General features: G+C 36.0%; 2 protein-coding genes across 2 annotated transcripts in view; both read left to right on the top strand.

Annotated features, from left to right (window-relative positions):
• LOC6649667 (neuroligin 4-like) overlaps positions 1–20,496 on the top strand; it is a 38,755-nt gene extending 18,259 nt beyond the window's left edge. The window contains exons 10-12 of the mRNA XM_002072302.4: positions 4,868–5,944; positions 15,075–15,537; positions 20,437–20,496. Coding sequence (XP_002072338.2) covers positions 4,868–5,944; positions 15,075–15,496 — 1,499 coding nt within the window. The 3' untranslated portion in view covers positions 15,497–15,537; positions 20,437–20,496. The remainder of the gene's footprint in view (positions 1–4,867; positions 5,945–15,074; positions 15,538–20,436) is intronic.
• On the top strand, positions 19,699–21,292 carry LOC124460673. The gene is made up of 2 exons (XM_047012010.1): positions 19,699–19,865; positions 20,437–21,292. The coding sequence occupies exons 1-2, from the start codon at positions 19,699–19,701 to the stop codon at positions 21,065–21,067; spliced, it is 798 nt and encodes a 265-aa protein (XP_046867966.1). The 3' UTR covers positions 21,068–21,292.
• Positions 21,293–22,261: the final 969 nt, after the last annotated feature.

The following is a 22,261-nucleotide window of genomic DNA, read 5'->3' as shown; positions in this document are numbered from 1 at the left end:
ATTTGTTTAAAAATGCATAAATAATTGAAAAATAAATTAAATTTTAAATTATATATATCTAGCCACTTGGTTTGTGCAGTCAATTCTATAATAGTTTGCTGAAGATATTAGACAATTTAATTTATTTAAGAAAATATCCTCAAATAAAAATCTAATGTTAACTCGTAAAAAACCTCTGAGAGAACTAAAAAATATTTGCCCTATTTCCTACCCTTTCTGCTAAAAGGAATAAACCTACTTTTTGACTTAATAATTTTTTTCTAATTTACACGACTTTTTGGCAAACTGGATTTCCCCCTTTATAAGTCTTGTACAGCTAATGCATTTTCCATTGGCCAACTAAGCAAACAGAAAGGGACGTGGAAGAGGGAGTAAGATTGAGTGGGGAGAGGGATGGAGTGCAGCGAAAGTTCTTTGCTATAAATTGACTGTCTTAGTTTTGACTTTGAGATAAGCAGTGGAAGCCACGCCCATATTTGAGTTAAGCCAACAGGCAACAGCAGCAGCTGCTTTCAAGTTGCACTTGCTGCCATAGCCAGCTGCAGGGACAGTTTATTAAAAAGGAAAGTAAAAGCAAGCAAGAGGCAGTCGCATTAGAAAGTTTACTGTTAATTTAGGGTAAGTGTCGGAGAAAGTTTTTGCAACGCCAAACGAGTTTTACATAAACTGGTTTAATGAGTTTCCATTCTGAAAGTGCGTAAAAATTATACACCATCTTACAGCAAAATACTTAACAAGAAAAGGAGCTTCATAACACCCACACACACACACACACCGCACGCACCGGATTAACCAAACAGATTACAGTTGAGTGCATTTTTGGCCAAAATGGGTAAAGAGGTACCCGAAGTAACAATATACATTCAAAATGTCAAATTCGGGTCCAAAAGCAATTTCAATAAGCAACAAAAAGGCCAGTGAGTGTTTAGGGTCAAATGGAAATGTCATAGAACGGAAAGGGAAAGGGAATCATCTAAGAGAGCGAGGAAAAGTGCTAACTTTGCAATTTAAGTTGGGCCCCCGAACCGAGACCACAAAACTGAGTTGAAACAGGCCCTCAGAGTAAACAAAAATTGTTGATTTCAAATTTTCAGTCTCTCCTCCCGCCTTTCCTTCTCTCGTCAGAAAGAACTCAAAGCTCACAGAATAAAATTCAGACAAAAAAAAATAAATAGAAATAATAAATGTTTTTCACCAAACGTTCAAACGAACTCAAGCATGATTCAACCTCATGACCTCATATGTATGTGGAAGATTTGTTTCTTCGTTTTTGTGTGTGGTGGTCCCAAAAAATCTCACACATAGTGGAAAGAAAAGAATAAGTTTTCATTTATAATATGTATATCTGTGTGTGTGTGTGTGTACATGTGCGCACAATTTTGCTTTCAAATATTTGATTTAATTTTCATTTATACCATTTATTGCCTAGCAAAAGACATGATAAGCATACAGTAAAATGAGTCGTTTGGGAAATATTTCATAAATAACTGATTTATGGACTGCAAGTGTGGCAAAAACCAAGTTAAAGGGTTATGTTTAATAGCCAAAAAAAGAGATTGGCTCAGATTTTATTAGAAATTATTACCATTGCTGGTAGTTTGGTAAAATTTAATATCTCAGGGATTTTATCTTAAAGCAAGTTTTATATTTTCTGCCACTTAAGCAGTATTCCATTTAGCAAACAGAAAAAAAAAATGGAAAACGGAAAAACGAAAAAACAACCTGAATCTAAGCACTTCAACACTTTTGCCATGTTTTCATGACCGACTTCAACTTCTTGCACAACATTTTTTCATCCTCTTTCGACTTTTCTGCTTGCTTTTTTCCACTTTTGGCCAACTTCTTTTCACGTTTTTCGATTTGTTTGCGGTCGCTTTGTTTATGTTAGAGGAAGACGTTTGGTTTCTGTGGATTTTTGTGGGCTCTTTCAGTTGCATATTCCTTCGAAGAAAGAGGAGGTGACAACGACAGTGACGACAGCGGCGACGATGACGACGGCACAGTTGGCAAAGTCAACGCAAAATGAAAAACATGTCAAAGTATGTCGAGTCCATATGACACTGTGAGACGACACTGCCTCTCTATCCCTTGTCTTGGTCTCTCGAACTCCCTTGGGTGGTTTTTTGTGGCCTGATCCTGTGCCATGGCTTGGCTTGGCTTGGCTTGGCCTGGCGTTTTATATTTTACTCTCTCTCTCTCTCTCTCTCTCTCTCTCTTTGTATCTCTTTCTCTTTATGCTGTTAGCTATGAGCTTGTTTTGATGGCCAGGATTTAGTTTTGCAGCATTTCAAATTCTGCCACACTAATTGAAATGAACATTTTGTGTTATGTTGTGTCTGTTGTCTACTGTCTGATATCTAATGCGACTACCTCTGTTGTGGTTGAGCCGAAACATCAGCGACCTCAAGTCGCCAGTCTTGAATGATAGTGCTTTTTGAATTCTGGCCAAAAGCATTGGTTCTGAGCCAAAGATGCTAAAAAGTTCAAATTTAAGCTCGTTCTATTTTATAATCGAATTCTTCCAAATATTTAATACACCAAAAATAAAGACAACAAAAAACTATGATTACAGGAGAGAAATCTTAAATGAACTTTTCAAATAGTTTAAGATTTATAACTTTCTCTTTCATGATACTATTCAGAATACTTCCTTAAATTCTTCAACACTTGGTCAGATTTAATTTGATTACAATTTCCAAGTAGGATAAAAAATCAAATTTTTATTTTCCTGTTTAAGACTTACGTAAGATAAGCTCTCACTGTATTCAACCTGTAACCTTTAACCAACATGAAGAGGAGTGGAACATATATGCCTTCATGGCACACAGTTACGTTTACGTTGCCTGGCCTAAATTCCAGTGAAACAACACAAAGAAAAACCGAGAGAGTGAAAAAAGATGAAAATGAAAAATATAAAGTATAAGTCGGCTTTGGTTGAGTTACTTACCCAACAAAAGAACGAGATACAGAAATTGCAACATGTGAGTTGGAAGATTTAAACAAAAAAAAAAATTGCTGTCTCAGCTGTGACTTTAATTCGTTCTGTGCCTTGATGAAAAATATTTGGAAATTTTTGTCATTCAACTCATCTGGGCTCTCTTAGACTGTTTTAATACCAAACTAATTTATGCAAGGTCATTTTACAGTCATAGCAAAACATTTTTGGTCCCATTTTTGATTTTATGGTTAGGAGGGTTTTTTAAGCTTTTTTGTATTTGTCATTTCCACTAATTAAAGGCACATTAAGCATTTCCCCTATCTTTCTTTCTGCTGCTTTTGCTCTCTTCTCTCAGTTACTCTCATCTGTTTCTGTCTCAAGCTCAAGTATCTGGCAGGCCATGTGTCCTTGTAACATAATTATCCAAGGGTCCTTGAACGCATGCGGGCCGTAAAATAAAAACGAGCAAAAGAAAGAAGAACGAATTAAAAGAGGAAAATTCTAGGTATTTTTGGACTTGAAAATAAAATGCAAAATGGAGCGTAATGATAAAAAGCTTAGGCATTTTATAATGGTCACAATTGAGCATATGCGAGGGGGAATGGGGATAAGGATGAAGGGTTGCCAATTTCACTGATTATGCAATTAAAGCAACAGCCAAGAGGGTCATAGAGGCAGAGAACGGGGAATAAGTTGAGAAAAAACGTATTTAAACATAGCAGGGGACCATAAAGTACTTGCGTCACTTAAGTGAGAGCCAAGTGAGAGGTTAAGAGTTTCTTGAATTGAGTATGGGGAAAATGGCAAGAACTAAGGAAAATCAGATAAAGGGGAGGAAAAATGATGATGATTCATGTGAACGAGTTTTATTAAATATTACAAATTAAACCAATAATTGCTTTAGCATGGCAATATTTTTCACCTTGTGTTCCAAACGAATCGGCATCAAAATAAATTGCACACTTAGATGCAAATTGAAAAACCGCTAGAGCAGAGATATATTTATTTTATTTATTTTTTTGCTCTCACTCGTCATCAATATTAGCATTCTCATAGATTGAATTGACTGAAGCCAGCCACTTGCCAGCTGTTTATATTCTCACACGAATTCTATGGAATTGAAAACAAGTTTCTCCTTGTCTTTAGTCCTGATTATTGTCTAAATATTTATGCAAAATACGTGCAGAAAAGTCTTTAATCGTCTTGAGCCTAAGAAACGATATGAACTCGACTGCCAAAAATTGTTTGATATGCAGAAAATTGAAAAGCAAAACTTTACAGACAAAGCCTGCGCACACACACACACACACACACACACACATAGATAGATACACCCATTCTTCTTATATACATATACAATAAAACAATGTGGAAAGTAGGAAGCACTTGAGGCACAGACAAGGTAAAAGATGGGTGTATAAGAAAAGAGAAGAGGAAAAGTAAAGAGAGGCAAAGACTATAACAAAAGCAATGCCAAGCCACTTGAAGGCACAATGACAAATACAACACACACACACACACAGACCAAAGTATACATTCAAGGGAGTAAACTTCTTGCTTCTTGTTCTCCTGCCGACTTGTTCGCGTTTCATGCTCGCTCATTTTCCATTTATTTACTTGGCTAGCAAAAAGGTAATCAAATGTAGGTATTTAGTCTATGGCAGGTTGAGCTACATTCAGAGTTACTTGAAATGGAAATCATTTGGATGATATGATGGACAGGATGAAAGCTAAATAAATCTCATATAATACACAAGATTAGAATTTCAAACCAGGAGTTTTGATTAGTGATACTTTGCAGCGTTTTCACTGTACGTAATGGAGTAACAAGATTTGAATTTCAAACCAAGAGTTTTAATTTGTGATACTTTCCGTATGAGTAATGGAGAATTTGACATTAATATGCATCTTTGTGTGTTTGTTTTTCAGTGACTACAGTGGAGCCAAACAACATGTACACCACCTGCATACCCATAGGGGGGAATTACACCAATGGCGGTGTCTTTGCACCCACAACCCTGGCAAATGCATCATCAGATACCCTGGCATCCGGTTTTGAGGCAGCTGGTTATGCGGCTTATTCGACAGCATTAAGCGTGACCATTGCCATTGGCTGCAGCCTGCTTATACTAAATGTATTGATCTTTGCCGGTGTCTATTATCAACGTGACAAGACGCGGCTGGAAGTGAAGACCTTACAAAAGCAATATCAGCAACGAAGTATGCATCAACCTGGTCCATATCCACCCGAGCCGATAAAACACGCCCACTATCACATGGGACACTCGCAAAGTACGGCAAATGTGATTGTCGATGTGGAGAGTCATCAAGATCAGGCTGGGCAGCAGGCGGCCATGTTATTGCAGGCAGCAGCAGCAGCGGCTGCCGCAGCGGCCAATGAAGTGAAGCCACCGCCGCCTCATATATGCGGAGCGAATGTGGCTTCAGTTGGTAACAATGGGGTAATTGAGGGCTCTAAGGTGACCACAGATGGTATGGGAAATGTCACCTATAGCACCAGCTCCAAGCAACAACAGCAGCAGCAGCAGCAACAACAACAACGCGAGCATATGCAAATCAAGGGACCAAGTGGTGGGACAACAGCAGGTGGAGGAGGTGTCGGCACGCAAACCTTTGGACGTGGCCCAAACGGTGGTAACGGCGGCGGAGGCGTTAGTGCCAGTGGTGTTTCGTCCTCAAATTCTGGAGCCTCTGTTGTTGTTTCCGGCAATACCGTTAGCTACAATCCTGGCATGATGACGTTACCCAAGTCGGGTACACTTCATCATGCGGCCACTTTAAATTATGCACGAAATACAGCCGCCTTGAATCTGGCTGGCGGCGGCACAGCCCTCGTGGATAGTCGCGGCAATGTTCTGCTCACCAGCACTCCAGTGGGCGGCTTGAATGGTGGAGGCGTTGCTGGCTCTAACGGAGGCAACTCTGATGCTTGCATGACCCTGCCACGTAATCTCAGTTTGGCGGGACGACACAATCCAACGACAGGTGAGCGAACATTTTCCCCTTAAAGCGAATAAAATTCTTAAATTCCAAACGATAAAGTGAACAAAAAAAAATTTACGAAATTGAGGAAAATTCCAATTGCAATTGCAATTCAATTGCAAAATGGGTTTTCTTCTTCTCTCTTGACTTTCACTTCGCCTCGCCCACCAGAAAAATAAAAAATAAAGCAATATGAAAAAGTGAAAAGTAAAATTGAAAAAATAAAAGCAAATATGTACATATGTTGAAAAGGAAACAATATTGTGGCAAGGTAGCAATCAAATTGAAGTATGATAAGATTTCATTTCATTATGAAGTATGTTTTACTCATTTTTTCCTTTCTCTTACTCTTCTCCATCCTCTCTCACTCTCTTTTAGATCTGTACTGACATTTTTAACGAGTGTTTTATGATTTCGTTTAAATTGAAAATTCAGTTTTAGATAGCCTTTCTTCTGAGATTGAGCCTAAATAAATATTTTACTTCTTCTTTAAGTAGACCTATAGAGTATAACAAAGAAAGAAAAACAAAGAAAAGCTTAGAAAATCGTGCAATTTTTTCTTTCAAGCAACTGAGCCAACAACTTGGGTAAAACTTCAAGACCCTTAAAATGACCACAAAATAAAATACTTAAAGTATATTCAAAAATGGCCCCATTAAGACCTTCAAAAACGTAAATATTTCACAGTTTATCTATTAATATTTTAAAATCAATACGATTTCTGTCAGTTACAGACTACAGACGTTAGCACATTCATTCTACCATTAAATTTTCAAATATTTCTGGTTTTTATTGTTGATAATTTGATTAAATAGAAACAAAAAGTATACAAAGTATGCCCATCGCCCACATATTTCTATAAAAAAAGACTCTGTCAATTTTCCACTTGTTTAGCTTATCTGTTTATTGTTTGACTCTCAAAACAAAACAAAAAATGAAACGAAAAACAATTGATATTTTGTTCCTTTTTGTCAGCCCTCACCTGCCATACAATTTCTAAAATTATATTTATGAACACAAAATGTCAACAACAGGGGTCCTTACCCTAACATAATTTCCCCCAAAAAAAGACCAGAGAAAACAAAAAAAGACACCCAACTCCAAATCCAATCCCCAATTTCAACCATTTCCCCACTCAAAGTTAATGTTTTCATTTTATTATGCAAGTGCTTTGGCTGGCATTAAACTAACAACAATTTTATGCCATTTTTATTGTTTTTATGCGGTAAGCGTAATAACTTGAATATAGCTAGTTTTTTAGTATTCCTTTTTTCCATACATATACCTATACATACATATGTATATATACAGTTTATATTGAAGGTAGTTTGTCTGCCGTTTCAAATTGAAAATCTTATCATAAAAATCATATCGTGACTAGCAAAACAAAATAAAGTAGAAGGAGTGACAGCCAACTTGGAAATGCAATCAAACAAATATTGTATAGAAAATTGCGCTCTCTTCGACCCACTTTCTCTCTCTTACTCAATTCCTTCCATCTCTAGACACAATTTCGTGAAGTGGCCATAATGATTTCATTGCGTGCAAAATAAAAAAAAGGAAACAAATCAGTCAATAAACTATAGAAACCCACAGAAACAAGATAGCTGTGGCATTTTTTAAGACTTTATTGCCTTTATCTGTTGAATTTGTGGAGAATGCAACCCAATCGCTATGATTAGCGGCTAACAAGTTTAGTGAAATTTAATTTAGTTTCTTAGTTCTATTTGTCTAGTATTTAATTTGTTTTTCAATAATGTTTTACAAGGCAAATGGCTAGTGGATCTCAAATTTAGCAGTGATAAAATTAATTTTAAACTTACATATTTGGACATATATAAAAATGCTGGCCTGATTTTCGAATGTTCCAGATGTTAATGTTACAACCTTTTGAACTGTCAATGTTACAAACTTTTGGGCTTCATTTATTTACCCACAAGAGATACACAAAAGATGTTAATACCCATTCGACATTTAACAGCTCATCAGGCATTGAGGAAAAAGGCAAAAAAACTCAAATAAATTGTGGGAGACGTAAGGAAAAAGCAAAAGAGATTGCAGGAAAAATCGAAATGCTGGTCAAATGTTAAAAATTCATCAAACTTCAGCCAAGTGGAAATGTATCCTTAAATTGTGTCTTAGAAACACGTGTTTTTGCCCCTGCCACACCATTTCAATTTTCACGCTAAGGTTTCGGCTAAATGCTGAAGGTTTTTCTATTCGTTTGCTAAAACATTTTATTTTTTTGGGATGATGATTATGCAGGAAAGTTATGTATTTGTATATTTAGGCGACGTTACAATAAGGAATACCCTGCAGTTTGTTGCCCTGTCAATAAATCATCTAAACTCTAATTAATAAGTGTGGCACTTAACTATCTTTTTAAATAAAGCTTTTAAATAAGTCGCTTAAGCTCAAGGATTTCAAGTGCTGCCAGGAAAATGTTAAAATTAAGTGAGAAAAATTATCAGAATTTACATAATTACGCAGGGATTCGCACTGTAGGCACAAACTACACTTGACTTTAATATTTATAGTCATCTGCTGTTGTTGCTTAAATAAATAACACAACAACAAAGAGCCGAAAACAAAAAACCAAAAAACGGGAGAAAAGAAAATCCAGAAAATATGCGCCCACGCATAATTATATGAAAATTCGCAATAATTATAAATAATTTCAAGAGAAGGAGCTCTCAAAAATCTCCAACAAAGGAAAACACTCGCCACTTCCGACAACATTGCCACCTGACTACGTCGAAAATACAAAACGAACGAATGAACAAACGGACGGATAGCCGACATCCACCCATAATGGTAAGGCGTGGAGGAACACGCCCACAATCTACCCTCATACAAACACTTAACCAATACAGAAAAAAGAAAAGAATTTTCTTTCCTTCCGTTGAGTAGCAAGCGTAAAAATTCAATGAAAATACATTATAAACATCATAATCATCATCATCATCATTATATTCTATGCAAATCAGCTTTCGTATTTCGGTTTTCTCTCTCTTTACCCCAATTTTCTATCAAATTTTTGTCCAATTTTCGCATATTGAACAGCAATTAGAGCTGACAAATATAGAGAGAAGTGCATAAACCTGCTCAAGTGGCTAAAAAGAGAAATATGGTTAACTTCTTCTTTTGTGTAGTGACATTGAATGGCTCTTGGTAGTGTCAAGATGAGAAATGGTTTATCGACAACATTCAAAAGGGATAATTTTGTTATGTGGGTTTGGCACAAAGAATATTACTTAATGTTGCTAAAATTGTCTATAGAAAATATGTCCAATTATGAAATCAAGTCGTTTTAATTATTGTTTCTAAATTCAAATTGAGAAATATGTTTCTTTTTATAACTACTCATCATCTCTTTAACACAGCTTGACAAAAGTCGAAAATATTTTCTTAACGATTGAAAAGAAAAAATTGAAAAACGCCTTGTATACATATACAAAATACCTTTGCATAAGAAACCCCATTAAATCATATTACAAAAGCTTTGCTCACACTTCACACACTTACATATACGTTCCCATAAATAAAGAAGCACACACAGCAGTTCAATTTACAGGCATTTTGGAAGAGAAAAAGAGAAGAGGACAAAATCATTGCCTACTTTTTAGGGCATTATGATGGAAACTTTTCCCTTTTTTTGCCAAAAATTTGATTAGAGACTTAAAACTAAGCTTTGGCAATCGATAGAATGAATCGAAAAGAAAAGGAGATAAACCTGATTCAGCTATTTTTTTTTTGTCTTACTTGTTTTTGTGTTGTGTTTTATGCCTTAATCATTTTGCATTTTTGTTGAGCTCATGTTAAGCACTCAAAGTAAGGTTATTTCATATTTCTTTTTTCAATTTATTCACAATTTCAAAAGAAGCAACGAAACAAAACAAAAAACTTCCAACAAAAACAACAACAAAAAAAGAAACTCCCAAAATTGTGAGCGAAAACAATGAAGCGTGAACGATTTTTTGCTGACATGTGGCAAGCGGTAGAAAGAAAAAGAATAACATACATTTATATAGATACGTACATATATGTATGTAGATCTATATAGGCATGTGTTTATGTATGTATGTAGGTATATACGAAATTTAAGTCTGGCCGAAAAAAAGAAGAAAACAAAAAGGCAAACGCGACTCGACTTCAGTCAACTCAACTGTTAAGCCTCCAACGACAGCAATAAGTACAAGAGCAGGACGAGCAGCAGGAGACACCACCATGACCATGACGTGACATGATTGTCATCCACATTGTCAACGTCAGAAGGCAACCGCAAAAACCAAACAGCACCGAGTAACATAAACAGCTTCATACAAATGTTATTATTGAAATTTCAACAGACAGCAGCAAAGACAAAAAAAAAGAGAAAAAAAGAAAAAATAAGTAGAAAAAATGAAATTGTTGGTAGAAAGCGCAGAAAAAGTGTTTATCACACATACGCCGTGTGTACGCCAGAGAAAATGACAAAAAATGATGGAAAATCTATTTGTGAGCCAGCATCTCCAGCACCATTTGCTGGTCATGTTTATGTCCTGCCTGTCTGACTGCCTCCCTGCATGAGTGTTTGCCTGCCAGCCTCACAAGCCCAGTCGTTATACATATATACATATGTACATATATACAGGGCCCCCATCGATCCCATGGAATGTGGTTATGCGTGTGTAATGTTGTGTTTCGCTTTTTCTTTAGTTTTATTATTTTTTTCCCCCTTTCCCATACACACTCACACACACATAGACACACATCATCATCAAACTGCGGGCATACAAATGTCACAGAAAATAGTTGGAGTACTTTATTTTTGCCATGTCTCTTTCTTTTCTATCCTATCCTATACTCTAACTCTCTCCTTTTCTCTCGTTGACTCACCTCCTCTCTCTTTGTATGTCTCTTGCTTTTCTATTGTGCATTGCGCACATAGTTAGATAAGACAATATTATTTTATTGACTAGAAGGCAGAGTTAGATGAATAGAAGTTACTGGCAGTTACTGAAACTTTGTCAAGTTTGCAGGCTGCAAAGGTCACCATTCAGGAAAGTATCCGAGAATTCCGTATAAAGCCAGCATCTGCAAAAAAAAAATCTAAAAGTTCACCAAAACTAAGCTTATATTGTTTTATTTATTTATAAGCTCCTTAGACTTTGCCACAATACTGATGAAATGGCATTCCACATGCAAAAAATATTTCTAGCAATGTGTATACGTAAATGTGTATCTATGTATATAAATCAAAAACAACCTAATTGGATCGATTTATCTAAGCAATCTTAAATATAATTGATCTCAACTTGAACTAGGTTTGTTAAATTTTTCTTTGAAACGCATCAATAATGAAAATAATAAGTAAGCGTAAAAGTAAAAAGAAATTTACTATTAAATATTTCATCAGTTCTTGGAGAAAATTGATTTTACCAACTTCGAAATTACTTAACAACATGGATGTCATCAATCAATTGGGTAGAATTTTTTCTTTTCACTTTCTTGAAATATAAAAAGTTATACATGCCAGTAAATATATATACTATCTAAAACTATTGAGTAGATGAAAACTTTAACACAATCCAAAAGGAAAAGTTGTGAGGCAAACAAACATTGAGTTAATAAATTTTGCAGTTCTTTCCTCAGGCAAGAAACATAAATCTACATGGTAGGACTCATAAATATTTCATTGATGCGCTTCGTTGCTCATTTCGCTTGCTACTTCTTTTTGCTTACTTATTTTACTACTACTTGAGAGAAGAGTTTTTCTGTTACAAGTATGTTTCTGTTTCGGCCATGACGACTTCCATTTCCATTTCCTTGGCATTTCCTTGTACGTATATTACTTTCCCTTTTTTTTTTTTTTAATATGCTCATTCAATTTACTGTTGCCGCTTGCTGTTTGCGCTCGGCTTGATTCGTCGTCGTTTATTGATGACATGACAAACAAGGTACGATTTCCGCTACAAACGAAAAGAAAACTCCTCACGAAAGAAGCAACATTGAGGAGAATCATTTTTCTTCAACGTTCCCTTTTGCCTTTTCACCGATTGTATTTGTATGCACATTAACTTCATTTTGCAATCATGCGCGCCATAAATCCAATTTAATTGCACTTCCATTTCTACTTCTTGCTGAGATTCGTTTTCCCCTATTTAGTTACGCTCACATGGCGTATACTTAATTTTTTGCTCGTTCGTGCGAAAAGCATGCAGACACACGAGCGCACAGACACAAACACACACCAATACACCACCCAGCATATAGCAAACTTTTTCAAATCTCAAAAAATGCTAAATAGAAGCACATAAATTTTCCATTTCACTTTGAAAAATAGATTTTCTATACTGTTGCTTCTTCAGCTTTTCCTTCTGGCTTTTACCTTTTTTCGCTTGTCTTTTGCCTCCACCTCTACCCTCTACCCTCTCCCCTCTAACCACTCTTTTCTCTTATGCTCTCTGCCTGATTTAGTACGCACAATTTTGTGCTCAACTTGTAATCGGTTTGGCTCAGTTCAAGAGGTCAGCTTCGCTCTGTTTTGTGTTGTTGGTCGAGTGATTTATGTTTGATTGAAATGCTTTAAATTGTATGCTAATCTCGAACACGAACACAAAAGTCATTTGTGTTTTTGGCATGCCTTGTTGTTGCAATCGCATTTGGCAGTTTGGGTTAAGCTTTTGCTAATTTGAAAGCCATTTAAGGGGTATCCTGGCCAGCATTGATGTAAGAAGTAGGGGCGGGGTCTAAATGAATGTATTTTATTTATACATTTGTCAAGCTGCAGAGAGTTTCGACTTTGATTTCCACTTCGGTTCTTGTGGTAGAGAGAAATCGGTGTAAATTCTGGTAATCAAAATGTCAAGTGAGCAAAATTATTCACAAAGACTTCCATTACAGATGAAAAAGATAATCTCCTAAATAACTCACATACATAAATTGTTTACATTATGTATCACAGTTTCGATTTGCAACCAAACCATTTAAATGTCTACTTCCTATTCGATCTTTAATTTTTCCATTAGTCAAAGTTCCTTTTTTTGCTACTTATGCATATCTTCGTTCTATCTCAATCACAAAATCCTCTCAAATGGCAGCTAAAGGCGAGTCACGCTCACTCCATTACAATGAGCGGGCAAACATGCTTTGCCTTTGCACAATTGCATTCATTAACTGCAGCTGCTACAAAACAACGTCTATCCAGCTATCTCAGGGCCATAAATTGCATCAACTAACTAACTAGTAGCCAGTGCATGGCATGGCGGCTAACCCACCCATGCCATAACATTTTTTTCTTTTGTGCTGTCCAATAACTGTCAACTGAGACCAAAAACTGGCAGAAGAGGGACACAGAGCAGGAAAAGCGGTAGCTATAAATTCGTGTGTGACCAATTGGGCATGGCTCATTAATGCAACAAGCGTGTACATTTCCAGCGAGCGACCGACCCGCCCCAATTGACACTCTTCCGTTTTGCAAGAGTCAAGTGGACATTGCGTTATTGTTAGCCATTTCCGTTCTTGTCATTTCATACTAATCCAACATCCGCTCTAAATGAAGAGAAATAGCAAATGTTTCTATGTATATAACATTTTTCGTTGGAAAGTATGTAGGTAATATTTTCCATTTGGCATTATGCATTGTAATGTGCATATAAATTAGATTTGCTTCGCTGCGGATTGCAACCAGTAGCAGGAAGAAGAAAAAAACGCTGTCTATGGAAATTGAAAATTTATTGCATACCATACCAAAAGTGGCCCAATGTGGCGGTAGGTCTCATTTCGAATTACGCATACGCATCGTTGTTAATTTTATATTCATAAGTGACCCTGCGCCTCATTTAACCTGCGCCGTTCTACCTTTTCATTCGACATGTCCTTTGGGAAATTGCTCGGTTTTTGGCTATTTTATTATGCATTTTGTGTAAAGGTAAAATGCTGCTTTATTTAGTCACTTAAGCCCAGGACTACTTTGATCTTTTAGCCTTTGAGTTTGTACATTTGGCTTTCTATACGTTTGTGTGTGTATTCGTGTGGGTCTGTTTGTGGTCATCTCTTAAGTTGTGCAGGCTGTAGGCCATAATTCCTAGCATTGACTTTTACTGCTTACTCTCTTTTACTCACTTTCACTATATATATATGTGTATATATCATGCTCTAGGGTGTACTCCAAGCAAAGTCATTCAAGACTAGCGCTCATAACATAAAAACTAAAAGGCAAAAACTGTTGAGACCCCTCGTTGCCTTCTCCTTTACCTTCTCCTTCTCATCATCATCATGATCTTTCGACAATTTCGCCTAATACCAAGTTCAGTTTGTTTGAGCCTTTGCCTTAAGTCTCTAATTAGTCTAGCTATATAATAAAAGAAAGCAAACTAAAGGATTTAAAAAGGACTTTATATGCTTTCCTTTCCTACACTTTGAGAAAATACCATTGTGGCGCGTTGTGGAAATCAGTTAAAATGTACTTAAAGTTAGAAGACATTTTGAAGAAGTTATTTACTTATTACAAAAAATTTATAAAAAAACTAAGGTACACAATGCTGAAGACACTAAAAGGAAAAAAGCAAATTATTATATGTAACGTCTTTGCCATAACTTAAATCGTTATTGCTCTTCCTGTTTTACAGACATCTTCATTATTTACACATGCATATTGCTCATTTTACAAGCTCATATTGTCAGCTATTTCTTTTCTATTCTAAATGCGCCAATAAATGCGGCTCAATGTACACACAGAGCCCCAAGGCAAACAAATTATTGTACATAGATTCCCAACCCTCTACACCCCAAAAAAAAAGAAATGGGGATAGCCGAAGTGGGTCCCAGGCTGGAAAAAGAGTGGGAAAAAACATATCTAAATATTAGTCGCGCCAATAACATTCTACATTCGAACAGCCAAGAGAAGAGTAGGTGGAGAGAAGTAGGGGTTTGCCACAATGAAAAGTGCAACCAACTGGGCGTATGATGATAGTGATGATGATAATAATAATAATGATGATGGTGACACGACGATATGTGCATTTAATGGTTGACATTGTTGTTTACAAATTGACTTTTGTTGTTGCTGTTTGGCTGAATAATATGCCGACATATGCATAAATGTTAAGTAGCTTAGCTCACACTCGCATATCTGGCCTCCTCTTTTCAGAACTCCAGCAATATCAACAACAATCGAACAAACATCAAGCAAATGGCTCAGTTCTTTCGCATCATATACGCGGGCCACGCCCACCACTACGCACTGCCTCATCGACAACAACAAATAGCAGCACTAATTCCGCAATTGCCATGGGTGTGAGTGTTGGCGGCGGGGGCCAAATGCTACTCGATCAAACTCCATCGGGTGGCAGCAGCAGCAGTGGAGTTAGCTCAGCGCCCAGTTCATCAAAGGGTGGACATCATTCTCATACTCATGCTCATGGCCATGCCCACGGTGAGAGTCTAGGCATGAATACAGCCATGGGTATTGGCCAACAACAACAGCAACAACAGCAGCAGCAGCAGCAACAACAGCAGCAACATCAGCAGCAGCAAGTGCCACAGGCAGCAATCGATGAGATGCGCGTCTGATAGGTATCGGTCTTTGAGTTGGACTTATAGTCATCAACGGGGTAAGTCAAATATGTCAAATATCTATGTATATATGTTTATATATTTTGCCACAAACTACAATTTGTCAATTTTTATGCTACAATGAAAACTATTGAACTATTTGGATTTGCTTCTTTTGGTCATAGCTTTCCTTCGATTTTTTCCTTTCTCTAGTTCCTTATTTTACATATGCTTTGATCACTACTAGTGCTGCTTAGGTTAGATTCTGATTCTTCAGATTCGTCTGCTTTTTGGTAACCAGGACTTAAAGGATTCTCATTAAGTTCATAAGTCATTTTGCCATTTTTATCAACTTGTGCATATTCATAGAGATAATATTTCTCATTAATTTCCTTGATAATACCAAATCGTAGACCCACCACCAAAGCCTTATGCAATTGCTTAGTACAATGTTTATAACGCCAACAGCAATTGGTTGCATTTAATACATATTCCACAATATCTGACCAATCGGTTGGTGGATCCAATTTCTTCAGGGCTTCAGTTAAATAATAAGCATAAGTTCCCATTTTTATCTAAATAAAATTCAATTTCTAAAACTTACTAACACAATTTAATAGAAAACTCAAATGTAAATGTATTTTCTCTGGCTAATTTAAAGTCAAAACACCAAAAGGCATTTTTATTCAGGTTATAAATTTATTTTATGCCCACACATATGTACATATATGTATATATATGTAGGTATAAATACATTCTCGCATAGTTTGTATGCCAAACAAACATGACAAAAATGTTGAACCCTTTCGGCAAAGGTCGTCGGCGAACAGCCAACAAAAAAAAACCAGTATAAAATATATGGCCAAAGGTCTGATCAAAAATAACAAACGGCATGTCAAACATGCGGCAGCAAAAAAAAAAAAGAAAGAAAACGACGAAATGTGCTCTTTATTTGATAAAAAAAAGCGAATAAAATAAAATATATAAAACGAAACCAAAAGCCAACAGCAACTCCCAGCCACTGACATGGAAAAATGTGACAATTCTCCCGGTTACTGTCACTCTTCCACTCCTTTTCCACCTGGGCCAGCAAACGCAGATGAAGTCACGGACAAGTTAAATACAGCTTTATACTATAGATTTAGATGTAAAGTAAAAAAACCCTTCACCCCATTAAATCTTTAAGAAAATGTCATTTTTTTAATCAAATCAGCAAAAGTTGCTGAAGTGAATTCATTGTTAATTAGTTACTAAAGTTATTAATATTAAATTAGATTCAATTTTTCAATCGAAATTATGAAAAAGGATTTCTGTGTTCTTTTTAATTTTTATTAAAACAAATTAGTTGAATCTGGCCAAGCCAATTGTAATTTCTCATTTACCAAGAAGCTAGCCTCCTGAGTCTTATAATTTCTGTGCTTTAAGAATTTAAATTTCCCCACTTACTCTTCTCCCTAATTTAATTCATTTGTGTTCCAAAAATTTTCGGCAAATTGAACTCATTTAAGATGCAATGCGTATTTTTTGATGCCAATTCCCCCGTGGCGTTTTTTCCGAAAATAAGTATCATATTATCATCTACTTTTTGGCTGTCCAGATGCAGGCACTTAGTGCTGTATGTGTGTGTGTATGTGTGGGCAGAGGGGCAAGACCATTATTTCACCTGTACATACAATTAAATTTGCATTTCTCTTTTCCATTTTCATTTTACACCTGGTCACACACCCATGCCCAACGGGTACTCGACGAAACCAACCCATATAGCCCATCTCCCCAAGCAGTGGCAACCTCAGCTTCCTTGACTTTTAGCTGATTAACATTTTGTGCTCTTCTTTGCGATGGAAAATGCAATTTTCTCAACAGCAGCAGAAGCAGCAGCGGTAGCAGCAGTGGCAATGGCAGTAGCAGCAAGTGGCAAACTTTTATGTAAATTTACATACTCCAACCATATATATTCATGCATACATATTTACTTTTATATATTTATATATCCATACATGTAATGTATGTATTTGTGTGTGTGTGTGGGCCAAGTGTGGGCGTGCCAAAGTGTATATGTGTTAAAAGGGCAATAAACATTAATTTTACATTCTTTCATTCTTTTTTGTACTTTGTTTTTGTTTTGTATCTCTTTGCTTTTATTCCATAGACTTTTTCTTACACTTTGTTAAAGTTTATTTTTCCATCCACTGTGAAAATGTATTTTCCTCTTTTTTATGGTGTATGCAAAAAAAAAAATAAGAAGAGAAAAAGCCCAAGGACAAAGTTGAACAAAAATGGCTTTAACCAAAGTTAAAAGCTGCTGCTACCGTGCCAGAGATTTGCAATATTAACTAAAACTAAATTATATATGTACCTACTTAAGTCACAACAATTATAGTAACAATTTAAAGTTTAAATTAATTGCATTTACCATTTGTCACTTTTGGCACAGAACAAAACAAAAAACAAATGGAAACAAATGTTCATCAATTGTGTGCTTCAGTTTTGTCTATGACAAACACAAAGCTGCAAAATTTTATTTTATTTCACATTACACGCATAGAAGCTAACGTTGGCAAGTTGTATGTGTGTGTGAGTGTGTGGAAATTGTGGTGAAAACTTTATGTAATTTAGTTAAAATTGTATATGGGAAAACTCGCTCTCACTGTGTGTGGGTGTGTGGGTTAAATGTGTTGTGTAATTAGCGAGAAAAGTTCTGAAGCCGACTTGAAGTTTCTATGTGAAATGGCTGAGATGTTGGATTAGCAAAAGGTATTTGAGTATTAGCATATATATACATAGATACATACATATATAATTGCATGCGGGCTAAAACTTATTTCTCTTCCGTTGACAATCGGCAAGAAATTGTGGCCAAGAACTTGGCATGCTACAGAAAGAAATGTTATCTACGAATGTTAAAAGCAAAATCTACTTTACAAATTATAAGCACTACCTCGACAAACAAGATGCTTTGTCATTAACATTATCATGTTTCATAATTCAAACATTTGTTTTGTGATTGGTTTGATTTAACGAAATACCAAATCGAAATTTTAACCCAACGGCTTTAAAAATGTATAGTACAGCTTAAAAGAGAAAAATTGTTAATGAAAAACACAATAAATTAAAGAAATTGTGTTAAAGAATCCTTCCCAAAGGTTTAAGCCCAGTATAAACATTTTATATTACACACTATAAATATCCATTGCCTACTATTTGGCGCAATCGATCAAGATGATCTACATACAGCAAAGTAATTAGCTTTGAAAATTTCTTTTCTTAAGTAATTTGAATTAGTTGCCAACTTTTGTGCTTTAATCGGATGTAGTTAGCACTAGAAGAGCTAGTTGAAGGCCTTACCAAATATATATTTCCCCTTTCGACTCGAACCTCCTTTGGTCTGAGTAAATATTCTGTTTGTTAGACGTACGAAATTTACAACACTTGTAGAGAGGGGGGCACAAACCAAAGTATAGAGAATAGTAGTGTTTATTATTTCTTGAGTAACTTAAATGTTCATTCTCTGCCCCTGGCTTGCTCCCTTCTTCTTTGTATTTCTGTCTGTCTGTCTCTCTGCCTGTCTGTCGTTTTGCTCCTTTTTGGCTGCACAAGAGATATGCAAAGTGGCTGCACAAACATGAGCGTAATACGTTAATGATGGCCTCCCTTCTCAACCTCCTGCATTCACTGCTCTCGGATGGCCATCCAAATGCAACATCACCTCCCATTCTATCCGCCATCCCATGCACACATTGTAGCCACGATTTGCATTACGCGCATTGCTCGCTCAGCTCGCTCATCTTCTTGTTCTGCTGCCGTTGGTTGTGCTATCTTTAAGCCAAGCTCTAAGCATGGTGCCCCCGACCGGCGGGGTAACTCTTCCGTTGCCTCGTTCAACAATCTGAGCCAAATTGTGCGCTCAACTATGCAGCAGCAGCAGCATCAGAATCCCCATCATCCTTCAGTCCCGCTGAAAAAACAAAAGGCAACGGCAGTGGCGCCTTTTCTTTTCTTATTTTGCACTTTACTTTGCACTTTTCGCTTTCTTTTGCATAAATTCTTGCAACGACCGAGGCAGAGAACCAACCAACCAAGTTTACTGTACTGCAAAAATGGGCACGCATCTAGCACCGACGCGAAGAGGCAGTTGCAGGAGGATAAGGAGGACCAAGCTGAAGTGAATGCAGCTGCCGTTGAATTTTGCAAACACTAAACACATAATGGAAAAATGGAAAATGCCAACAGAGCGCAATGAAGTGAATGTATTTGCTGCCACAACCCAACCAAATGGGGCTAGTTGCTGCGTTGCAGGACGTCCAAGATACCCGAGAAACGGCGAGAAAGAAATTCTTATAAAACTAAAGAGTAGAGTCGAGGAGGAGAAGCGAGGAGTGTCCGAATGGTGGGCAAATGGGATTGTAGTGGGGGAGAAAGAGTATGACAGCTGAAATGTGGCAAATGTGCTGTTGCTTTAGAGCTAGAATAAATATAAATCGTAAAAACTTTGATGGATTCAAAAAATGAAATTGAAAGCAAATTTGATTCAATGGAATTGGGAATATGCTGAAAGAGCTATGAAACCTCATGACTGTTACAAAGAGAAAAAGTTGTAAAAAAAAAAAGGACAAAGTAAGAGATCAGAAAATCAACAAATAATTCTTTAATACTTTAACTTTATGATACAAATCAATTATGTCATACCATTAAATCATATAAGTTCATATATCACAAAATTCGAGCAATAAATCACAACAATAATTTAAAATTCAGTGTGATAATTGGCATATTTCCAATGAAAACTAAATAATTAATTGGCTACATCAAACGAAACGAAAATGAAACTTAAAGTTGTGACTCTTAAAAAACATTAATTTACTTTATTTATATATTTTTGATTAATTAAAGTTTTCAGCAGATGACAAGAAAAAATTAGAGGCAAAGGCTTGATTACCTTTTTCTTTTCATCTTTGCAGCTCCATAGAAACGCTACGAGCGGAAACGCCCGATGAGTTCTATGCGTTAAAATCTCGCCCACAGGATGTGGTCCCTGATGTTGATGGTCATCATGAAGCAAACGATGTTGATGATGCTGATAATGATGACGATGATGATGATGATGATGGCCAGCTCAATGGACTTGGACTTGCACTTGGACTTGGACTAGTCACTGCCAGTGATGACCACAAACAGCAGCAGCAACAGCAGCAGCAACAGCAAATGCAACGACTGCAACAGCATCGACAAATGCAACAAAAGAAGCTCAAATTTAAACGTGAAATGCATGCTTTGGCGCTGGAGGGCGGTGATGTGGCCAGAGGATATTGCTCCTGTGATGAGCAATGGACCAACTCAACATCATCGCCAACCACATCCACCTCAACCACATCGGCGACATCGGCGGCCACAATGTCGCCAACGCCATTGCCAATGCCATTGTCCAATGGAATCGCTAGTGGCAAGGCGTACAGAAATGGTAAGGGAAACGTCAACGGAACCGGAAACGGCAACGGAATTGTGAAACTAAAAGCGACGCCGACAGCAGCGAAGCGTCTCAAGCAGCAGCATCATGTGCGCTTCTCAGACGAGAAGAATTTCTCGGATTGAAAACTACTAGACTGCACCTCCTCCCTTCCCCAAACTACCCCCTCCTATTCCTAAGGACCCACGAATACAAGAAACCCCCTATTTAATCATAACTAATTATAGTTAATATTTAAATTAAGTCCTGTAAATACAAAACAAATGTTAGTTAATCTCTGTGTTTAGTTATCTAGATCTGTTGTGAACTATATAGTATATATATATATACATATATAAAGAAAGGTATAAGCTAACCAATGATATAATAATAAAACATTTAAAATTATTTATTAGAAAACGAAATGAAAACTAAAGATATCATTGTTTTTTTCTACCATTTCAAAAGAAAATTGAAAACTGTAAATAAATTAGTTTATTGAAAAATTCATAGACATTACAAAAATAAAAGTGGAAAAAAATAAATAAAATTGTGTTATACCTTTACTTTAAGTAAACAAAAAACATGAAAATGGCTCAAATACAACAAATTAATATATAGACTAAATTAAATAAAAAATTGAAAATTAGTAATTAAAAACCAAAAATGACGCTATCTTTGAAATGAGATTTTTTTATAAAGTTGAATTTTCTTTTGATTAATTTCTTACCCACATTAATTTAAACTGAACATTATTAATTCAGTTTCTACAATTTTCTACTTCAATCTGTATAATCTGCCTTTTCTGTAAATTCGTTATCCACTTTTATAGTGTCGAAACTCAATGATAGATAAATATGTAATTCTCATAAGATAAGAAAACAATTTATAATCGTCTAGTATAAAGAACAACAATCCAATGCACACAGAGAAAATGCAAAAGAGAACATTGAAAATTATATGAATATAATTGAATAAGAACAACAAAAAACAACCACAAATACCATAAACTGTAAACCAAAAATGATAACTGAAATCTAAGATAAATCGAAAGACAGAAAATACAAACAAGCGAAAAAAATAAGACAAAAATGAAGATCGACTTAAACCAATTAAAAATTAAATTATTAAATGAAAATTACATTTTGCAGTGTTTTAATGGAATTTTCAGTTTTAATAGCTGATGCCTGAAATGTAAGTTAAAATTTGTTTAAGAATAAAAACTGAATGGAATTTAAGGCTAATAATAGAACAATAATGGAAAATGGAATTAAAACGAGTTCATATATTAGTTAACAATTTGCTTACTATTCTCAAAAAATTAGTTGCTAATAACAACT

The sequence above is a fragment of the Drosophila willistoni genome, chromosome 3R (genome assembly GCF_018902025.1).
Source record: "Drosophila willistoni isolate 14030-0811.24 chromosome 3R, UCI_dwil_1.1, whole genome shotgun sequence".
In the NCBI taxonomy this organism is placed as follows: Eukaryota; Metazoa; Arthropoda; class Insecta; order Diptera; family Drosophilidae; genus Drosophila; species Drosophila willistoni.
This window is presented reverse-complemented; position numbering and strand designations above follow the sequence as displayed.

Bases quoted from the DNA above. Each gene is read 5' to 3' on its own strand.
- LOC124460673 (XM_047012010.1), top strand. From the start codon at position 19,699: ATGCCAACAGAGCGCAATGAAGTGAATGTATTTGCTGCCACAACCCAA. The intron at 19,866-20,436 runs GTGGGCAAATGG...TCATCTTTGCAG, and splicing joins AAGCGAGGAGTGTCCGAATG to CTCCATAGAAACGCTACGAG.